Source organism: Styela clava, chromosome 1, assembly GCF_964204865.1.
Source record: "Styela clava chromosome 1, kaStyClav1.hap1.2, whole genome shotgun sequence".
NCBI classification, from domain to species: Eukaryota; Metazoa; Chordata; class Ascidiacea; order Stolidobranchia; family Styelidae; genus Styela; species Styela clava.
Genome location: NC_135250.1, coordinates 14,119,022 through 14,140,630, shown reverse-complemented (window position 1 = coordinate 14,140,630; position 21,609 = coordinate 14,119,022). Strand labels below are relative to the sequence as shown.

At 34.9% G+C, this 21,609-nt stretch overlaps 1 protein-coding gene across 1 annotated transcript; it reads right to left on the bottom strand.

Annotated features, from left to right (window-relative positions):
• Positions 1-6,515: 6,515 nt before the first annotated feature.
• Positions 6,516-17,021, bottom strand: LOC120337806 (P-selectin-like). Its single transcript, XM_039405698.2, has 17 exons — positions 16,917-17,021; positions 16,230-16,341; positions 15,335-15,445; positions 15,018-15,107; positions 13,694-13,831; positions 13,104-13,230; positions 12,919-13,034; positions 12,346-12,540; positions 11,874-12,105; positions 11,521-11,699; positions 11,058-11,289; positions 10,347-10,519; positions 9,414-9,645; positions 8,900-9,078; positions 8,523-8,745; positions 7,423-7,601; positions 6,516-7,225 (listed from the first exon to the last, which is right to left on the bottom strand). Exons 1-17 carry the CDS (start codon positions 17,019-17,021, stop codon positions 7,017-7,019), a joined length of 2,832 nt encoding a protein of 943 aa, XP_039261632.2. The 3' UTR covers positions 6,516-7,016.
• Between the last annotated feature and the right edge of the window lie 4,588 nt (positions 17,022-21,609).

Genomic DNA, 21,609 nt, shown 5'->3' with positions numbered 1-21,609 from the left:
TGCACATACTGCCAAAAATATGCATATACAGTCAACTCATATACATATACCGCCAACTAAATAGGCATATAACAGCCAATGCCATATATGCATAGCCATATGCAGCCAACGTAATATACAAATACAGTCATTTGGGTGATGTACATACACAGCTAATGTGATATGCATATACAGTCGATTAGATGATATATACATACGGCAATTAAAGTAATGCACATGCTTACATAATGTTCTATGTAGGCTGTGTAAAGTCAGCTCATTATACCAGGGTCGTCCAACCCGCGGAGGCCTTTCGAGTGGCCCGCGCTGTATTTTTTAAAATTGAATAAAAAAAAAATTGAGTAAAACTATTTTTCGAGTGATGTATTATACAAAAATGTGATCGCCCTTCCAAACGAGTCATGAGTGCCGTTTTGAATCGAAACCAACTGGGAGGAGATACAGTATCGATAGAGAAAAGTGCCATAGTCGCTTACACACGTGGTCTACTACTCTGTATGATGTTATCGCAAAGCAATCAAAGTCATTCTCGAAAGGAATGTATATTATGTATTGTTCGGGTTGCCAATGTTTTACGCCTGGAAATAAAAGAGGTGTTTGCAAAAATAGCCTGTGAAGACAGACCAAAACTCGCCGTGTTGAGAGCTTGGGAACTTTATAGCGGAAACTTCATTTCCAAACGCGGGAAAATTTTCATCGTGTTCCTTGGCGCTTGACGAAAGCACTGACATCAAGTTTACTACCTAGTTGGCGATTTGGCGATCTTCTTGCAGGGAGTTAATGATGATTCGAAATTACTGAAGAGCTCACAGCCATTGCCTTATTGAGGGTACGACTAGAGGCATTAATTTGTTGGGAACTATGGTAAAAATGATCAAGCGTCTTGGCTTGTCTTTGGCGAAACTTTCGGGAAAAACCACAGTTTTATTGTTCCATAATAATTGTAAAAGTTTGGTGTGAGGGTATTGTTTGTTTTTTCATTAACCTGTAGTCAGTGTAGCAATATTAGAACATAACTACCATGTTGAGTGGCCCGCGCAATGATTAGTAAACTACATGTGACTCTTCGGCCAAAAAGGTTGGACGACCCTGCATTATACTGTACACATAAACATTTAGGTGATAGCCTATCATATGTATATACTGTTATCGAGAATCATAACATATTGACATATTTGATGACGTTCGACGTCGTTACGCAGACGTTGCAAACGTATCGAACGCAGTGATAGTGCTGCATAGTCTTGTTTCAGGAGTTTTTCGATTAATCCTGGGAATTCTAAATTACTGACATGCTGCTTCGATGAGTTGGCACTGTCTGGCGTGTGTCCAGTGTAATTTATTGCGCTAGGACATAGGTTCTCAAAGTGCTCCGTACGGAGCCCCAGGGCTCCGCGAGAGAAACCTAGGGGCTCCGTGAGCTATCCGATTACTTTTTAAAATAAAGACTAGTTTTGTAACTGTTCAAAGAAACAATAACAGCTTTGATAAAATTTGACAACATTATAGCCTCGAAATATGGCAAAGAGGCGGAATCGAAAAATGACATTATTTATAAGCTGGAGCGCAGCCAGGATTCTCAAGAGGTGGGGATTTGAATCGGAAATTTCCGCGCAACATTCTTTGCGATTATAAAAAACGGATAACGAGATTTCTGTTGCGTAAAATATTCAATGTATGGCCGATGCGAGCATTTAAAGTGTCTCGTCGTAATAATTCAATTGTACTCATAGTTACTCAAGTTTCATTCGAGATTACTATTAGGATTACTATTCTAAAATAACATAAAATACGTGATAAACTGCCACCTATGAATAAATTGGAGTCGTATTTTTGCGATCTTGGAATTTGTCAAACTTGATTTGTTCTTTTGCACTCGAGATTATTATTAAGCAAGATATCGCCGTTAAAAAAATCACAAGATCTGGGCAAAATACGATTGAAATTTATTTTAATGCATGCGGCTCCGTCGGTAGTTTCAGAATAAAAAAAAGGTAAATCGCGCACACAATTGACTGTGTTTCGATTTCTCAGTTACTGTACTACGAATAACCAAAGAAAACCTAACATTACACCAAATTTTGTGATTTACAATGCCTATAAAAGCGTTTTTAATCTGACGTGAGTCTGCTAAAACCAAACTTATAGTGTGATCTTTTATTTTGAAATTTAATTCGTTCGTCGCCGATGACTATATATGGTAACATGTTTTTCACATTGAACTCATAATTCCCCACGAGAACAAAAAAACAATCATCGTCGTCATTGTGGAACAATACGTGTATAAGCCGAAGAAAATTTTTGATTTAGGGAGAATAAACACTGGCGTAAAGATGTTTAACATGCCATGCTGACGAAAACTATCGGTGATTGTAACAAAATGCAATCGCGCACGTTATTAGCAGCCTTTTAGTTTTAAGTCTTCCGAAAATGTCAAAAGGGAAAAGATTCGACCCCTAGTTTATTAATATGTTTGTCAAGCGTCAAATTTACAGCTTTAGTAAGAGTATATATAATTTATCTTTGAAATTTCGATTTATTTATGACTTGCATTAACCACATTAAAAAAAGGTTTAGCCTTTAAATTAAGTTAAGTACTTTTAACTTACTCAGGAATATTTATCGGAAAGCTACAATTTTAACATTTCTTTTGGGGCTCCGCGAATAATGGTCAACCTTTTCAGGGGCTCCGCAACACCAAAAGTTTGAGAACCCCTGCGCTAGGAGACGTTCATCGTGTTAATAATAAATAAAATGTAGGGTTGCAGGTCAGGGCTGTATTATTAATTTTATTCCAATTCCCCATATTTTAGTTATATTGTGAGTTCGAGGACTAGCCACGTGACTCCTGTAGTATTTGTACCTAAAATTATGGTCTAACCCGACCGAACCTGGTGTTCGCCATCTTGGTTCACATACTACGGGGGTACCGCATTTCTGATAGATGGAAGTTATGCAATTGTATATGCCCTGTTTATTGTGATGGGTCCCTCCCTAGTCATATATAACTACTGAAAACAAAAAATTCATCACTCACTCAGTTAGCTGAGTTTTCACACACAATAAGAACCATGCTTAGTCAATAACTCATTCGACTGACAATAAAATGTTCGGGCTTTTTATTCCGGATGACTCGGCGGTATGACGCATCGTACTAAGCGTTAGCAATACACCTCAGACGTCTGATTGCCCTGCGTGAGTGTTGGGTCCGTTGGGGTTTTAAAGTCTATTCTATGTCAGGCCATTCTATGTAAAGAACAGGCCAATGTATGATTCCAAGTGTTTGCTAGAAGTTAGAACTTATTTTCAACACTTACAGTTTTAAATTTAATGTTCAAAAATTACGAGCTTGTTGCTTGTATTGCAAATGACGTGGGCTAACAAACCCAATCAAAGGTAACAGATAGACTCCATTTTTTTAGGATTTATGTTATACATTTTAATATGTATATATATATATATATATATACTATGAAAAATACTAATTCCATTTAGAAACTTGGAAACTGAAATATATTTTCTAAATTATACCAAATAATACTGTAACTAAGATCCGAGATCAATTCAGAGACAGTTCAATAGAGCTCAAAATATTTCAACTAATATGTTCGGAATAATTTTGTTGAATAACGCACCGATCTGCATGCTCTACTACAGGGTGGTCCAAACCCAGGCCCGCGGGGCCACATGTGGCCCGCGTCGCATTCGGAGAGGAATCAAAAATCGCATTTCGTGTTGTTTCGTCATAAAATCAACCAAAAACTTTTTTGACATATTTTTGCATCACTAATGTCACTGACTAGTGTTATGACTTGCTGAGGCAACTAGCAAAGTTGAACGAGCGAAGTTCTTGGCACTATTGTGGCCCGCGAACAATGCAAAAGTAATTTTTTGGCCCGCGGAGCTGCCAATCTTGGACCACCCTGCTTTACTATATAGGTTACTAAAACACAAAATCCGCGGTGGTGTTTAGATTACGAGTGAGTCGCAATACTACTCGACATTCCAAAATTTCTAAACGGTGTCTTTACATCGAGAATAGCATTCGCTTGATTTCTTGAGATAGAAGAACCAAAATATGCAGGGGGTAGAAATAATGTTAGAATACCTGCTTCTATTGTTGACATGCGACCTTCTATCAGTGTGAATATTTCTGATTCATATGAATCTTTGAACGGACCTCTGTACACAAAGGCACACATCCCACAACAAGAAACATGCATGATCCATCAGCACCGAATGTGGAAAGTTTATTGGGCAATATGCCATACATGTTGCAAGATGTAATTGATGGACCTCGATTGAGTTATTGCATTTCAGTGGAGACTGAATATGTCTGGTTTATCACTAACTTCAACCTAAATATTGATCAAAGAGTACATGATACAGGTACAAAGTTAGAAGAATGCGATTTGCTCAAAAAGACATACGGTCGATCAATGCTTGTGGGTAGACACATTTGAAATAGTTGGGTATTCGGATAATTTCGATACTATTTTGTCCATCGTATTATGACTTCCTCTCAGTTGCAGAACCATTGGGAAGAATCAATAGCAATTAGATGGTCAAAATAAGAAAGTGAGCTTTAATTAAAGAACTTGTTGGATTTGTGAAGAAAAAGGCTGCGGCTGCAAATACGCCTTATGGAAAATTCTTGAGAGCTCAAAGGGAACAACAGCAGAAATATCGTTAACGAGTTCAATCATTCAGTAGGCAAAATATTCACGCTCGTTCTACTGCTGTGACTTCCGCTGCTGACAGCAGTGTTACCAAACGCCCGAGGTACCTTGAACGAAAATTGAGGAGTAATCCTATTTTGAAAAGAAAATAGCCTACTGTGATACAATGAACGACAAACTGTCTTCCATGATGGCAAATTTTTATTGAATCATATTTTCTGCAGAAGGTTGCTCACTACTAGCTCAACTACTATTGACTATGTTTTACAGGCGCGGCATTTCAGTCTCTATTCATAATTTTGAACACTGCCCCAATTCCAAAAAACAATCCGCAAATTGTGACTACTAATTGAAACCTGCTCATATACCCTCAATCCATATCCCGGCTTAAACTACTCTCAACACAGTCAACTTGCTTACTAACGTACATACCTAGTTAAATTAACAACTACCCATCACGACGACCCTAATCCATATTCTAACTCAAACAAAAGCAAAGTTTGTGATTTAAATGGGACGAAAGTATGCTAACGAAAGTTGAGATTCTACGTCTGGGAAACATTCAGATATGCCTGACTGTATTTCGAGCGATGTGCATACAAGAGTCAATGTCATATGCATATACAGCCAATTTAATATACAAAGGGCGATTCATACCATGTACATATACAACCAATGTCATATGTGTTTCGTCATCAACTCAATATACGTATACTGTGATTTAATTGAGATACGTACCAAAGTTATATATAAAGTTAGCCAACCAAATATACATATACAGCCGTTTTTTTATATGAGCGATCAGCTGTTGTGGAGTATTATGATTTACAAGATAGCGACCTCACATATATCATCTTCATCAGCCTGGGGCTGCAGATTTTTATGTATTGTAACGCGACTATAAATTGTCGAGGCAATCGCATTGGTACAGCTTATATATACATTCATTGCATGCTTATGAAATGAATTCAAAATATTTGTATGTCGCCCAAATGGCTGTATTTGTACATTAAGTTGGCGGTATATGCATACTGTTGGCTGTATTTGTATGTAACGTTACCAACCCTATCGCGAGATTTTGCGAGCACGACTTCTAAGGTTTACATATAGATACGCTGGTTCATATTTTCTGCTATACTGTCGTACACCTGACCTAGATTGTTTAACCTAGTGTTGGCTAAAAGTCAACAAATCTGCGAGTCATGTCTAAGAAGAATCATAATAAACCTAGTTAAAATTGACGGAAAAACTATACTGTATGCTTATAGTTAATTCAAGCAAGCTTCTCTTAATAAATCATTGAGTGATATATACATATATAACTTCCGAAAGAAATTTTTTTCATTTCGAAGACCCACCAAAAAGTGTCATGGGGACTCATGTCAAGTCTCTATTCCCAATTGTCGATTTTAAGAAGACGTCATTTCTTCTTAGTGACTGGAGCCATTTGGAGAGTATTCAAAAAATTGATTTCAGTCCAACCCGCGGCTGCCCAACACTGGCCTAGACTTTTGGGTCCTACATCGCGCTAAAGCTTGGCACTTAACTTTTTTCTGGTCACTCTGATTTTAACCCGCCTCAAGTTTTGAGCCATCGGTATCTCATTTGTACAAATTACTTCTGGTGGCGTTACAATGCACAGGTACACACAAATAGACGGTGATGTTTGGTGCTATTGCAAACTAAAAGAGCCGAACATTACAACTTAAGTTATGGCGTAACTGGCCATGTTCCGATATAACCGCAGATTCCGTAATTTGTATTTGAAAATGAAAATTTATCTTAATAATTTTAACCATTAGTTTTTTGTGAGATATCCTAATTTTTTCTGAACTTCACAAAAAGGGTACATGCACAATTGCAGCTATTTTAATTTAGCGGATGCTAAATAAATGCAATGCACGAATAAAAAGGGAGCATTTTAGATACAAATTGAGACAATGAATTGTACATTGAATAGAACTTCTAGTTAAATCTGAATTTTTTTATCCACAAAAATCTTTGAATATATATATTTAGTCATCTAATTACTTGAATCAGTTACTGAAGTCGTCCGTAAAAGATAAGGCCAACTTTATGTAGTAAAACAAAAAGTTTTCATAATTTCTGAATAAATCGGGTACAATATATATATTAATAGGAAACCTAAGAAATAAATGTTAATGTTGTCGGAAGTGTTGATGGAAAATAAGTAGAAAGACAGACTTCAACTTTAAGGTTTAAAATAAATTATCTGTAGAAAAATCTGATATCTCAAAAATAGAGAAATTATTGATGATAAACACTGGCTTCTTAAAGTCTTTTAAACCAATATTCTATTTTTAGAAATGAGTTGAATCATTTCGGATTTTTAGTGCATCTTGGCGGTGAGCTGTTCCATTTCAACTTCCCTTCGATAGTAGATTCGCATATGAGAAACTGCTCCCCTCTCAGAGAAAATCCGACATCGCAAATAAATTCACACGTAGAGCGCAACCGTGCGCCGTCCGAACAGAGAACAAAACCATTTTTCGGCGCATTGATCGACCGCCTGTTGCATTGTAGTTCTATAAACGTAAAGGACAGTCGTCATATTTGAGTAGTTTGGAAAAATAAATATGGGTAATGCATCGAATTCAATTATAGCCCATTCATGACTTAGTTACATGGATTTTCATCCTAACAAGTTCTGGAAAGAATTTCACGAGACACAAAAATTTGTAAAAGCGGAAATAATCCCACTCTAAAGATCTTTGCATGTTACCTTTGCAAGATGGAAATTTCTCTGACCATGTTCCGACATCAATTCTGCCTTTCTTTCCTGGTGGCAAACATTTGCTGCTGTTTTTTCCCGATAATTGGTATCCTGGCAAGCAGTAATGTCTGCACGTCGACATATGTAAATTCTCGTTTGTGCAAGATGTATCCCCGTTGGGAATGTTTCTACAGTAAACACAAAGTTAGTACAGATATGAAATATAAGCGAATCTCACCTAGACATATTCTATTGTCTTAATATCCTCTGCCTTTGAATCTACTTTATTTTCACCAGTGATTTTTTTAATAAACAATAAATTAGGTCAATCAAAACAGGTAACCATTGAAAAAAACGCGAACGTGGATTTTGCCTTTGTCGGTCTCAGGTTGCTTTTTCCAACCTAATGGCTATCGACCGATTTGCTGAAAACGCATTTTTACCATACGCCATAATCATTTAAAATCCATCTCACGCGCAAAGCTTATAATAGCCAGAAACAGTTTTATAAGAGGAAGATAATCACCACGCAGAAAAAAAAATAGTTGCATTGTTGGAAATTGGCAAGATTGCATTTTAGGTATTCAATGTACTTTCGAAAATACGTTATAAATAGTAGTTATTATAAACTGGTTTGACGTGTTAAATCTAATCGATAATTTTGATATTTTGCCTATATCCAGTTTTTTTTTTTTATCAGGGTATGTCGCGGCGGTGCGTAATGATGGGGTATCGGTGTTGTATCATCTTGTTACAGCGCGGGTAAGATAAGATGGTTGTAATGTAGGAATATTGACATAGGAATATTTTTTGTCAGTGTATTGCTGCCATCAGTCTTTGGAAAATTACAATAGAATACCCAACTTATCACTGTGTTATTTGTGTCTGTATAACAAATATTCGACAATAATATATTATATCTGGTGTTTTCTCAGTCCCGAAACTTTTGTTAGAACTAACATCAACCAGAATATACATCGATCAAAATTTCGACAACAGAAAATCGATTGTAAATTTTGACTGCCGCTTGTCGAGTAGCTAGAAGGCGTGGTCGAATAAGGCTCATTCCGATTTGTGTATTTCTAATCCAAGATTTTATATATTTTCACCTTATAGGACATGTGATGGGTATGCATTGTGGCGCCGGAGCGGTCCATTGTTTATTTTTCAAGCACTTCACTTCGAATTTGTTGTCACGTATTATTTTCCCGGTTGCATTCATATAAAATCCTTTATAGCAAAAATATAAACATTCACTTCCAACTCCATCCCCTGCGGAACAGCCAACTTTTCCGCCATTAGGAGGTTTCAGTCGTACGATACATGAAGCACCTGGTAAACCATTTGTCGAAAGTTATAAATTTTACATTTTATCTAATTTGGACCATCAAAGCGTGTAATAAGGTTAAAATTTTCCTATGTTCAATTTTGAGTCATTTTTGCATTTTAAAACTAGTCGAAAGTAAGATTTTTTATGTGTACTCACGTCGACATTTGATGTTTTCATTTGACCACAATCCGAAAGCACTTGATGTTAGTTTATCGGTACACACCGCTGTATCGGTTTCTCCGTTTACTTCATATCCTTCGTTGCATGTGTATGTGCATTTAGATTTGTAATTATTTCCATTAGAGCAAGTCACATTTCCCTTCAAGACTACTTCACTGTAATTTAACGATATAAAGATTTTGTAATGAAAAAAAAAAAATGAAAATTGAAATTGCATTGATTTCTATGTACATCACTGTATATGCTTAGAGAAAACGACTGACTGTAAACCGTAATTTGTTGCTGGTTCTGTTTTACAGCTATACAGTTTTAAAACAATCTAAATGTAAAACAGCGTTTCCTATGTATATATACATATATATAGAAAAAACATTAAAACTCAAATAAAAAGAAAAAGCTGAAATATAGTGGCAGAGTTGCAGAGCTATAGCATTTGTTTGTTGGTATATCATAAATGTGTTTTCTATAATTTCAATTGCATTTGACTCACTTGTTTCTTGGTTTACAGATTATTTGATGACATGTTGGTGGAATTTGTGACCAATCCCCTTCTGTGGAGCAACGTATTGTAAGGCTATTTGACTCAATCAAATAGTTGTCATGTGATTTCATATAGCTACCGGGTCTACACGAAAAGGTACATGCACTGTTGAAAAGGTTTTTATTTGTGCAGGACATTTTACCATTTTTAGGAGATGCAAATCTTGGTGCGCAACCATTACCTGAAATGAAAGAAGATTCATAATCATTATATATTAATATTTTTTTCGTCATCCTTCAGGTATAATACAATTATATGCAGTACATGACATTCGATAAGTGCACAGATGACTACAAGTAAGAGTGAAGGGGGGTTACTATGTATACCACGCAGGGGCGTAGCTAGAAATTTTCAAGGGAGGGGGTTCTAATTTTTTTTTGCCAAGTTAGATCGAAACAGCTAGCGGGTCCGATCGAACGCTGGAATACGCGTGTTTTAGCAGTCTTGGGAGTCTAAAAAGCATTTCAAGCTACGGAAAATTGCCATCTATGATACAGAAAAAGGATTTTTTTTTTATATTTCAAAAGGGGGGGGGGGGGGGGGGTTTGGACCCGCAAAACCACCCTCTGGCTACGCCAGTGATACCACGCTATCGGGAATATACAATACGGCACAGAAATATTGCTTCGAACTCAAACTGAAGTGTTCTATAGAACGGAAGAATAAATTTGAATAGTACGAGAAGAAAGCATTTATTTAGCAATGGAAAGTTAAAATCAAAGCGATGTATAAATATGAAAGAATATTTGAGTTGGAGGTAGGGAGTCTTTGTAATATTTCGGATTTTTGATAAAATTTGGAAAGAAAAACAGAATGTGCGAGATATGCTATAGGCAAATATTTTTTGAGATATAAATAATACGAATAACACTTATAACTCACGTATACAAGAAGGTTTTGTTGCTGACCATTTTCCTTCGCCGTAAAGAAGATAATTTTCTCCACAAACGCTAACTGGTCTTCCTTCCAATCCGTAAGCAACATTACAAGAGAAAGTGCACCTTGATTTGAATTTGTTTCCGTTTGAGCATTTTGCTATTCCATTCGGTACAGCACTGGAAAAATATTCAGATGAATGACAGTATGTGTAATGTATATAAAGAAGACAAGGTGATGAGGAATATCATAACGAGTATAAATGTAACATTTGGTGTCAATCAGTTGTATTTTGAGATGGTATGTCTAATAACTTGAAAGAATAAACGAGTCGATTTTTGACGCTCATTTTGTTACAACCTGTCCGATGCTATTTATACATATTTGACATTTCGGTTTCTATTAGTGACGCTGAACAGAAAATCATAGTGGCGCCACGACGTATGCAATTATGTTTTTATATAAAGATGAATCACTTTGAGACAACGATCGACGTTTTTTCAATCAAACTCAAAATCCAGATTGACGTTCGAAGATCATTTGTAATTTTCAAACCAACCATTAAAATTTGGATGTTTCAACAACGATTATCCACAACTCGCCCTACAAATTCGAATAATAGTCAAAACAACAGAATAACCAATTTGTATTTATCGTTTAAACAAAACTATAGTATAGCTATATTACCATATATGACCAAGATTGTTTCGAACATACCCTAATGTTGGCAAACAACGTAATTGAAGACATTCTGCAATCGGTCCCGACCAAACGTTCCCTTCTAAGCATTCAATGGAATGTTTCCCGTTCGTATGTGGGGTAGAACCTTCCAAGGACAAGAAGTATCCTCCTCTACAGGAGAAAGAGCATGTGCTTCCTTCTTCATATCTTTCGGTGCAGCTTACCCTGATACCATTTCTTGATTTTGGAATTGCTGGGCATCCAATAACTTTAAATAAATGAAATATAACATGATATATATTGGTTGATATTGTACTTACGAAAAATTGAATAAATATCTACAGATAAATATTTTGAACAGCTTGTAAATATCCTCAAGTCTCTGTCTTGGAATTTCAATTTATGTGGATGGTTGAAAAATTTCAAATTGTCTTGGAGGTTATATTTTAAGCACGTACCAAGTGTTTTAGCAAAGAGGTGACATGTGTTATTGACTTACTTTTACAAGTTGGAGGTTTGTTATCCCATTCTCCGGAAGTTCCTATCCCCGATGCAGCTCTGCAAGTGATTCGTTTTTGTCCTACCAGTTCAAAGCCTTCATTGCACGAGAATAGACATTCTGATTGATAATTGTTTTTGTCGCTACATAACACAATGCCGTTCGGGATTTTGTTTGCACTGTTGAAACAAAAATGATATTGACAAACGGGACACACAGAAAGGTGGAGTATGATATAATTATGCCAGAGCTATACTACTTAACTCCCATTTGAAATTTAAAAAAATGTAAAATAAATTTCGAATTTAGTAGATCGATATATATAGAAAAAAACAAGACAAATTTGAGCTTACGTCACGTCTGGGGAGCAGGTGATAGGAGCACATTCTGCAGGTTCCTGAGACCAAACTCCACCATGAAGACAACTGACGATCCAATTGAATAGCATTGTATCGGGACTGGATGGTGCTCGGATAAAAGATCCTGCGCTACATGAGAGTGCGCACATGCTTCCCACATTATTTTTGTTGGAGCAAATGATCTTCCCTCGTGTCGTGTTGTAATCGAGTGTAGGACAACGTGTAGCTGAACGGGGTTTAAAATATGGGGGAAATGAAAAGCTTATTTTTAATATATATTTGTAATCTCTATTACATATTTATTACCAAAGCCACAAAACATATGGTTAGAAAAATATATATAAATTCCTGGTTCTTTTCACTGTACAATATTACTGATTTGCATGGTTTCTAAATAACAGTTCTTCAAGATTTAATTTTTCATTTACGTAACCACAATGTTTCAGATAAGTTAAATTTTTTTTACCCGTGCACAACGGTGGTTCAGAAGTCCATCTGCCTTCCCCACTTGTTCGATTTAAAACGCAGGTATTGGAATTGATTCCTTCCAAGACATAGTCATTCTTGCATTCATATTTACAATTGCTGCCAATGTAGTTCATATCGGTGCACTCAACTGTTCCCGAAGTTGGATTAAGTTGCTTTGGTTCACATTTAATTGCTGGCAAATGAAACGAAAGTAAATCAATTTAGCACACAACAATCACCTCATCCTTGGTGAAGCGAAGTAGATATGCTATTTTAAAAAGATGAAATTTACAATTATTCCCGTCCAAGGTTGGAATATCCTTTTGGTGGCTTGTTTAGAATATTACCGGGTGCGAAGGCAAGAGCGAACCAAACACTGTTGTATACTGCCTCAAATATCTACGATATATATACTCGAACGACTATCGTCAATGCAAATGAAAACAACGATAAGAAAATATATACGAAATATCATGTGAGTATATTCCTATTTGTGTCTTTTTGGGAAAACTGCTGTGCTGTTGGTTTTCATTTCAATATTCAAATTAACAATCTATGCTTGGCGACTTACCAGCGCACTGCGGAAGGGATCCCGACCACTCTCCAAACGCCGAGTAAGGCGTGTTGCTGAGTACGCATTCTCTTGTCCCATTTCCAATGAGCTTGTAATTAGTATCACATATATATCTGTTGATTACAAAATTATAATGTTTTTGGTTAAAAATCAGTTGCAAATATATATAAAGACAATATTACCTGCAAATACTTCCATATTCATGACCCTCTGTACAAGCGATGCTGCCATGTTGCGGAGGTATGATAGCTGGAGGGCATCTAATTTTAACGCAGTCTGGTGGCGGGTAATCCCAGTTTTTTGAATAAACTAAAAAGAATTCGATAAAATCTGAATAAATTGAACAAGCAATACAAGAGATTTTTCAAGTTCGAAACTTTATTCATAAAACGGTATAACCATTTAAAGCTCCAAAATCTATTGATTCGAAAACAACATATTACAACAAATTTAAATTAGCTTGAGCAGAATGCCGATTTTCTGATTTTTTATTCGAATTTGGTTCTTAATTGATTTTAACATAAGAGCAGCTTTGAACTATTTGGATACACTCTCAATTTGGAAATAACTCAGTTATAAGGCAAGCTAGCGCATAATAGCTATGATTATTGAATTGGAGAATAACAGTAACTGTACGCAATGATGTTGATGAATAAATCGTCTGGTACAAGCAAGGGAAGTTAATAAATAAACGTTTCACTAAGTATAATTTGTTTCGATGGTTTGTTTATTATTATGAATTGGTCTTAAACCGTTGTCAGTGTAAACTCACGACATGTAGACTTTGGCTCGCCGTTCATTGTATGTCCTTTCGCACAGGTGAAAGTGCATTCACTACCGGCGATATTTTTGTCGGTGCATTCAACTCTTCTACTAACTGTGTTCTTGTAGATTGGCTTGCATCGTTTATCTTAAAAAGTAGTATCATGAAATCAAATTATTGCTGATATAAAATTTGATACATATTTGTCTTCCTTTATGATTATCAACTACGTTCGTTTGCCTACTTGACTCAACAAAAGACGGGCAATTGCTGTATTTCAAAAAATCGTCGCAGTACAATTATTGGCAAAATCAATTGTTTATATCGTACGTTTGACAGCAAAGCTCAAATATATGAACGCGAAGGTATCAATACATTAATACATAAATGCGTGAAAGAGTCTTATTTAGGATGAAATTGCCCTATTTTCAATGTTTCTCTCATACTCTCTTGATTCACAGACAAGTAATGCACCATACTGAAGAGACATCTATATATGATCAATGCGACATCATACTTACCTAAAGATTTATTTTGTACTTACCATTTTTGTACTTGAATTAAAAATAAAAATTATCGCATTTTCGTACAGAAATACCGATCAATTTTATTTCGAGGTTAGAAAGCATCGGCTTTTCGATTTCACGACAACACGGGGCAAAATTCTCTACGTTCCATTGTACCAATAAATGAGTTGAGAAAGGGAACTATGAACCGCTTCCGCGTACTATTATCGGTTGTGTAGCATTGATCAAATTTGCCTTAAAATTTGGTTTTTCCGTTCTCTATCATCAAACCCGTATATTAAAGTTTGAGCAAGTGGTATTTTTAGTTATTCCATTCATTTAAAATGTTATATTACTCTTGCTTTTGTTTCTTAAAGTATTAGTTAGTCAGGAAGTGTCAAACCGCATTTCGTGTGTTTAGTTGGCAACTGGTAAAACAAGTATTCTTGTACGCCGAAGGCCTAAATGTATTTGTCGCTTCTTTATCCAGTTTTAGCAAAGAAAAACTTCTATTCATGGTGAAAGGTTCGTAAGTAGTGGTAAAGAGTCCAGAATCTGAACTAACTTAGTGTAAATACAATGTCATGTTGTTCAACTTATATGACTGAATTTGTTTTTATATACACATCACTTTCATGAACCAAATATTTCGCAAATTAGAACGATTCGTGAACTTATTCTAATCTCATCTCGCACAAGAATCAATAAAATAGGTAAGTCAAGCCGCATAATGATAAATTAGCATCTTGAAACTCGAGCTACACGGGATTATTTCACTCGGGAAAGAAATATTTTAATCTAATTTTATACAAATGTAAGATTCTCACTGTAACAACGAGGCTCACTGGCAGTCCATATTGCCTTCCCCGGTTTATGTAGCACACATTGAGTCCTGCGATCTCCTTTCATTTCGTAACCTGCATAAAACGTATATTATTTAAGTTAATTAAATTCTTTAATATAAACTTTAATTATCCTGGTAATATTTTTAAAATTGGGCATTTTCGAACTTGGTGCTATAAGTTTATTGCAGTTTTTATTCAAAGAATAGAAATTTGAGTCTTGAACACCATTACACTTGTTTGGTTGCTCCCGAAGTGTTCGTACATAGCTCAAATAGTTTTGCAAAATGCAAGTACTTTACCTCTGTTGCAGAAAAACGTACATGTCGATCGTAAAGCTGTCGGATAATCTTCATTATTACATATCATGTAGCCATTTTCGGGTGAAACTAATTCTCGACAGTCTGGCTGAGCTGAAAATTTAGAAAAAGCTCAAAATATTTTAATGATTTGCAACTTTCTGATATTGTATATACTGATTCCGTCGACTACGACTGTAATTTGAATTATTTGTTTGTATGAACGTTGTCCAGATCATGTTGTTACACAGGCTTCTGCGATAATCTTGTTTGGCCTTGTCACCTAAATATGATCTTTTGAACTAGAGACCTCAAGATAATTTCACAAGAATACGCCACATACGAGGATATGTGTGAACACGATACACTTGGTACACGATACCAACAAAACGAGCTCGATTTGCTATCGAGGATTTGGATTTGTCGAATCGACTTTTAGAAATATATGATTCTCTGTCGTTTATCATTCAAATACCTGGTATGAGAAATTTATACGTAAACAGACTTAACCCTCTGATCACACATGGGAGGACTAAGAACAAATATGAATTCAATGCAAATGAGGCAATTTCAATTTTACGCTTTGTTTATTAATTTTAATACCGACATTTTCATGTGATTTTTATGTTCAGCTCCATTATGTACTTCGAAAGTGGGTAGTCGAAACGTACACAATGTAATGTTTTCATCCTACAACAGATTACTTGTAGATAATATTGCTGTATGTAAATGTAAATTAGTTTATAACCAAAAGCGATTACGATCTGACAAGGATGAGTCAACTCCGTATTCTGAAAAACTGAGACCAAACAATGCGCGCCACGGGCCTGAAATCAACCATAACGGAAAAAAACTTGGCAAATTTCATCTAAATTAAAATTTTTTTTTATAAACTTACGAGGTTCACATCCGACTAAATTCTTATTGCAATCCCTTGTTTGACAACAGCATCGGCAAATAGAATCAGGATATTTTGGGTTACATTGAACCGGGTACCATCCATGGCCATTCTGAATAAGTTGACCAAATTATTCGATTGATTGACATTGTAGCGGAATTCAAGAAAATTGGGGATGCGAAAAATCCTATAATTTTGATATGCAAAATCCATTAGGTCAGATACATTGAACGTTATTTTTTTATTGTGATACAAACAGTAATAACGAGTTTGCCCTACCGGTCTGTGTATTGATCTGTCGGCGACTGTTCATGAAATATATAGTGCGCTATTCCTAATTTGAAGGGTTAAAACAAGTAATATCAAGGCCAATATTTACATTAAAAAAAGATCCAGAATGTGAAATACAATAAACAACATTTCTTATAAATGGATCGTGGAAGATTGGCATCTATAAAACCGATGTGTGTTATTTCAAATTGTTGGTAGTTGCGGTTGTATGGCTTACCGTTCAAAGCTTGGATTATCGTACAAAAGTCACGTAAGTATTTAAAGATGAAATGCTTGCACTTATTCTTATGCTTAGATTCGAATTGACTTTAATGGTATTAATTAACAGGAAGACACTCCACATTAAAAATTAGCAGTCTACTATCAAGTAGAAGACTAGGAGCATCATTGGTGTACCTGAGATTTGTCGCTACCACATGCAAGAATTTGTTTGCATCCTTTCTTTATCTGAATCTTGAAAACAAATCCTGCGTGGTATCGAACTTCACTACTGCAGCCCATCTAAAAAACAAAAAAAAATCGGGAAATTTTTACTGGAAAACTGTTACCGTCCAAAACTAAAAATTGGTTCGAAAAATTAAGCTGTAGTTACATTATTGAAATATAAAAATAACAACCATACTAAAAAATACAGTGAAATTAAACTGGCATCTTGGTTAAAGACCCAGAACCTAATCTCCGACTAGCCCAGCAGTCAACGTATTCATTTCACCGCAGAGCGAAGCAGAATCCGATCGTAGGGTTATCATATCCGTGTTTCAAGGCATCAAATTTTTAAGTACACACTATAATGTACTTGGTTAATTCAGCATTACCAGGTAAACTTGTATGGAACTGGCGTTATTGACTCATAATATTTACTTTGTGACTTCTTTTTCAAAACATTTCTCAGTAGGATAGATTACAAACTTAGTCGCTTTAAGGCATTCAATTATTTTCCTTACCCCATCTGAATAGCAGTTTACTGATCGTCCTCGTAGGATACAATCATCGTTAGAAATGGCGTTTTCGCATGTCCAGCAACGAATACCTAAAGTTTATTAAAAAAAATCAACAATTTTGATCCTGGCATGGCATGCAATTATTCTTGAGAAACCTCGAAAACAATCGAAAATCTGATAACTATATTTATCGTTTTCAAATTGTGGCCGAGATTTATGCGAAAAAGGAAGTTATTCTGTGTCCGTGACAATATAAGTCAATATAACTTAAAGTGTACAAATGCAAAAATTTACCTTGAGCCAATGAACTACAATTGATGAAGAATACACAAAATACCAAAAATAATCTTTCTGTCTTTGAATGCATTTTGGTGTTCTTAAATATTAATGCACTCGAACACTATAGATTGCCTATGAATATCCTTCTATATCTTAGTTCAAAAATAGATCTGAGCAGGTTAGATAGTCATACAAATGGCACTCATTATTTTGGCTAATGTTACCTGAGATAACGTAAATTTACTTTAAACGACTGCGATTTACATAAAAATCCGCACATGTCAAACTAGTATCATGAACCCCGTGGGCATTAACCCAGTGTCTGCGATGTCGCGGCATGGACTAAGTTTCCACGATACCACAGACGCATAAAAACAGCTATGATTTTGAAAAAATTTCAAGTTTGCCCCAAGGGACTATTTTTAGAAAATACTGCAGTCATTCAAGTTCGATGCTGGTCGTCTTCGTGAAGTACATATTGCAATAGTTATTTCGATTCCGCATTTCAAACGGATGTAAGAATGACATATCCAATGTAGTATTTTTACTTCATGAGTCATTTACCAGTTATTAATCTAATTTGTTGATATAAGATTATATATGCTGTCTAAAATATGATATTCCAAATGAGTAGGTTTATACACAACCGAATAGAAAACCGAGTACAATGATAAAACTATAATATATATAGGTTAACGCCATTACAGTTATATTATTTTGCATGGCACAATCAACCATTTCTTCTTGCGAAGCCGATTTAAAATTAAAGTATAAACATGGTCACAGAGTTTGTTTATTCCAGATATCGCAAATCTGTGGCAATTTGAGCATTTATTTTGATCCACATTCCACGCAAAACAAAGAGAATATAGTCGAAAACAAATAAATTGTTATAACATGTAAAATAAATATCATTGCAAATAAATATCGTCGGACGAAATTTTGAATTAACGAATTCAGCAAATCCATTTTTATCAACGTTGCAAAATTATATGCCGAGATCATCAAATAACATATTAGTCATCCATCTTTTAATTTCAAGTTTTGTTTTTACAATGATTTGGTTTTACGAATCTTAACTTTTTTAAATGTTTTTATTTAGTCAAGGATTCGATTTGATAGAAATAAATCTTCAATGTTTCAGGATTGGTCATAACCGCAGCACACCCAATATAAAATGATACAATGAAGTTCATTACGTGCTCCGATAATTTTTCAAATGCCACAAATACCGATCTCACAAATCAAAATAAAATGTGTTTCGTTCTATATTTTATTAGGAAAAATAAATAACTCATTCCCCATATTGCAACAATAGGTCATTTTGTTTTTAAAACTTTTTTTTGAAGTTTTTTTTTTATTAAAGTAAATTATGGGTGTGTATGTATATTTAGAGAAACAAAAACTACCTTGAATCGAATAAACCTAAAATTACCGGAAAAGGCTAATAATTGATAACGTCTTATACCAGCATGGATCGTTAAATATCGAGAACATATCACATTTTTTTGCGACGACGTGCATCGGGAGATGATTTCAGAATAATTTACTTTTTTGTTATTATCCTGAATTATTGGTCCCTATATTTTCGAACTTTTATGTGACATAGAACATATTATTTTTTAGAGATCATAAATTGACTCGTTTACAGCGCACATCTAAGCCAAACGGTCAAAGACCTGATTTACAAACATCAGTTTATAATTCCATATACATGATTTCAGTCCTATTATGACTGTCTGGATATTTTGTCAAAGATTGGCAGATGAGACAGATTACTTATATAATATTTCAAATATTTGTCTCACCTATATTTATTTACTTTGTGGTTTCGAACACTATTTCTAACGGTTAAGAATTTTCTCCCAAATCGAGTTAGCGGTAATAAACGGCATCTCAATAAGTAAATGCCAGATAAATTGTAGCCGAAAGCAAAAATCGCAAGCGCTAGATGTAACTAAATTTTGAATGGCAGCAATATTTACTTGTGTTGCTTTCCGTACGAACTCGTTGAACTTCCACGCAACACCAGACGTAATTTACCTTACTACACTCAGCACGTAGTTTATCAAATTGAAGCACTTACTATATAATGTCATCATACAGGTTTTTATTATTTATACATTATTTACAATAATCTATATTTATAATAGAAAATCGTAGATAAAACTCTACCAACATTAGTTATATGCGGGTGGGTATATGGTATGAAAACATATGACGCTTTTAGCAATTAAGTCTTTCGCGTCTGACAATTTAAACCAACTTTTAATATGCCTCTCCTGGTGGACAAAATAAAATAGCGAAGGTTGCTTAAAATAGCTTTAATTCCATAATCTCTGCCACAATCGCGAAATATGAGCTTATGTATTTGTTTTCGATTTCTATACGCACGGCAGTTCATTAGAAAATGTTCCACAGTCTCTGAAACATTACAAAAATCGCAAGGCAAAGATTATTCGTGTCTGTATATTTGAGCTCTCTTATTCGCTTTCTTCTTGTTGGTATTTTTCTTCTTATTGTTATGAAAAATAGCTCTTAAACTTCATTATATATTAGATTAAATAAATTTTTAGTGGTTAAGGGTTGTATTTTTCTCTAAAAGGGTGTTACATTTGTTTATTTTAAAACTTTATGTGACTCCTTTTTACTTCAAAATTCTGTGTAATGAGTGATGACCTCTTCAAAGTTATTTGTAGCGGTTTTGCGACCTCTCTCCCTCATTTTCACCGTACTGTATAACAGTATACTAGGTAAGCAATCCAAAGTAGACTACTGCTTCGCTTTCTATTTTAAATATACCATGCCATCGATGTCCGATGACTTCGTGGCAAAGATGGTCAACAAATAACAGCAATCTAATCTTATTTAATCACTGAAAATTTCAAAGCTATTGGTCCATTCTTGAATGATAAAAAAATTACAAGAAAAAAATATCAACAACAACATAATAGCAAAACAATCCATAGGCCCATTTTGTGTCCAATAATTATCAAATATTTATTTGAATCTTTTTGCAACAATTGAGAGAAATATATCTATCATTATTATTGTACGGACAAAAAAAGAGTTACGGATACAAAAATATCCAAGAAACATACAAAATTGCATACCTTACAATTTTACCTAATTAAAAATATTACAAAACTAAAATATAAAACGCGTTGTTCAATGCTAATTTTGTATCAAAAATATTTTTTAATAGTGAAAATATTTGTAATATTTTATGTATTACTATTTGAACTCGACGTGCATATTTTGTGTAAACTTCAGGCGCCTTTTTAGCGTCTGCTGCTGTAAGTAAATTGGATAAGTCTTCTGGGGTTGTACTGTACCAACTATTCTTTCGTCATCGTTCGATTTCAATATATTTCCATCAGATAAAGCATCCTGCACGTGTACGCACACATGATTGTTGTCAATATTCGAAATATCCATTGCTCCACTGAGCCCAAGTAACCTTTTTTTCTTTTTCCAATAAAAATTTATAATTTGGATCGTCATTTTTCGTAGAGGCGTACCGATTATTAGCATCATGTGGATGTACGTATTGAAAACAGGTCTATTCAAATGCAGATGGTATTTCACCAGATAAAACTGCCCAAGAATCATATTCATGAACATCCAAAAATTCGGAGTTGAATTTAACATTGCATTTGAATTTACCGACGTCTGATGGAGTAAGGCCGAAATTTTGTTTTTCGTTCATGTGGGATGATAGCTTGAACAAAGGACGGATTTTTATCAGCGGGATTTTGTTGAGTATTTATATGTTGAATTAAATGTTGTTTCCAGCATCTAGTTTTGCATTTATTTTCACTTTCATCGACTAAAAAGGACATACTTGAAAATTGAACTCGTTACTTATC

What these genes read in the sequence shown, in the direction of transcription:
- LOC120337806 (XM_039405698.2), bottom strand. Translation starts at nt 17,021, where the DNA reads ATGGGCTGCAGTAGTGAAGTTCGATACCACGCAGGATTTGTTTTCAAG. An exon ending in CAGTGAGCCTCGTTGTTACA is followed by an intron (nt 13,832 to 15,017) that starts GTGAGAATCTTA and finishes CTACTTTTTAAG; the next exon opens with ATAAACGATGCAAGCCAATC. An exon ending in TGAACCACCGTTGTGCACGG is followed by an intron (nt 12,106 to 12,345) that starts GTAAAAAAAATT and finishes AACCCCGTTCAG; the next exon opens with CTACACGTTGTCCTACACTC.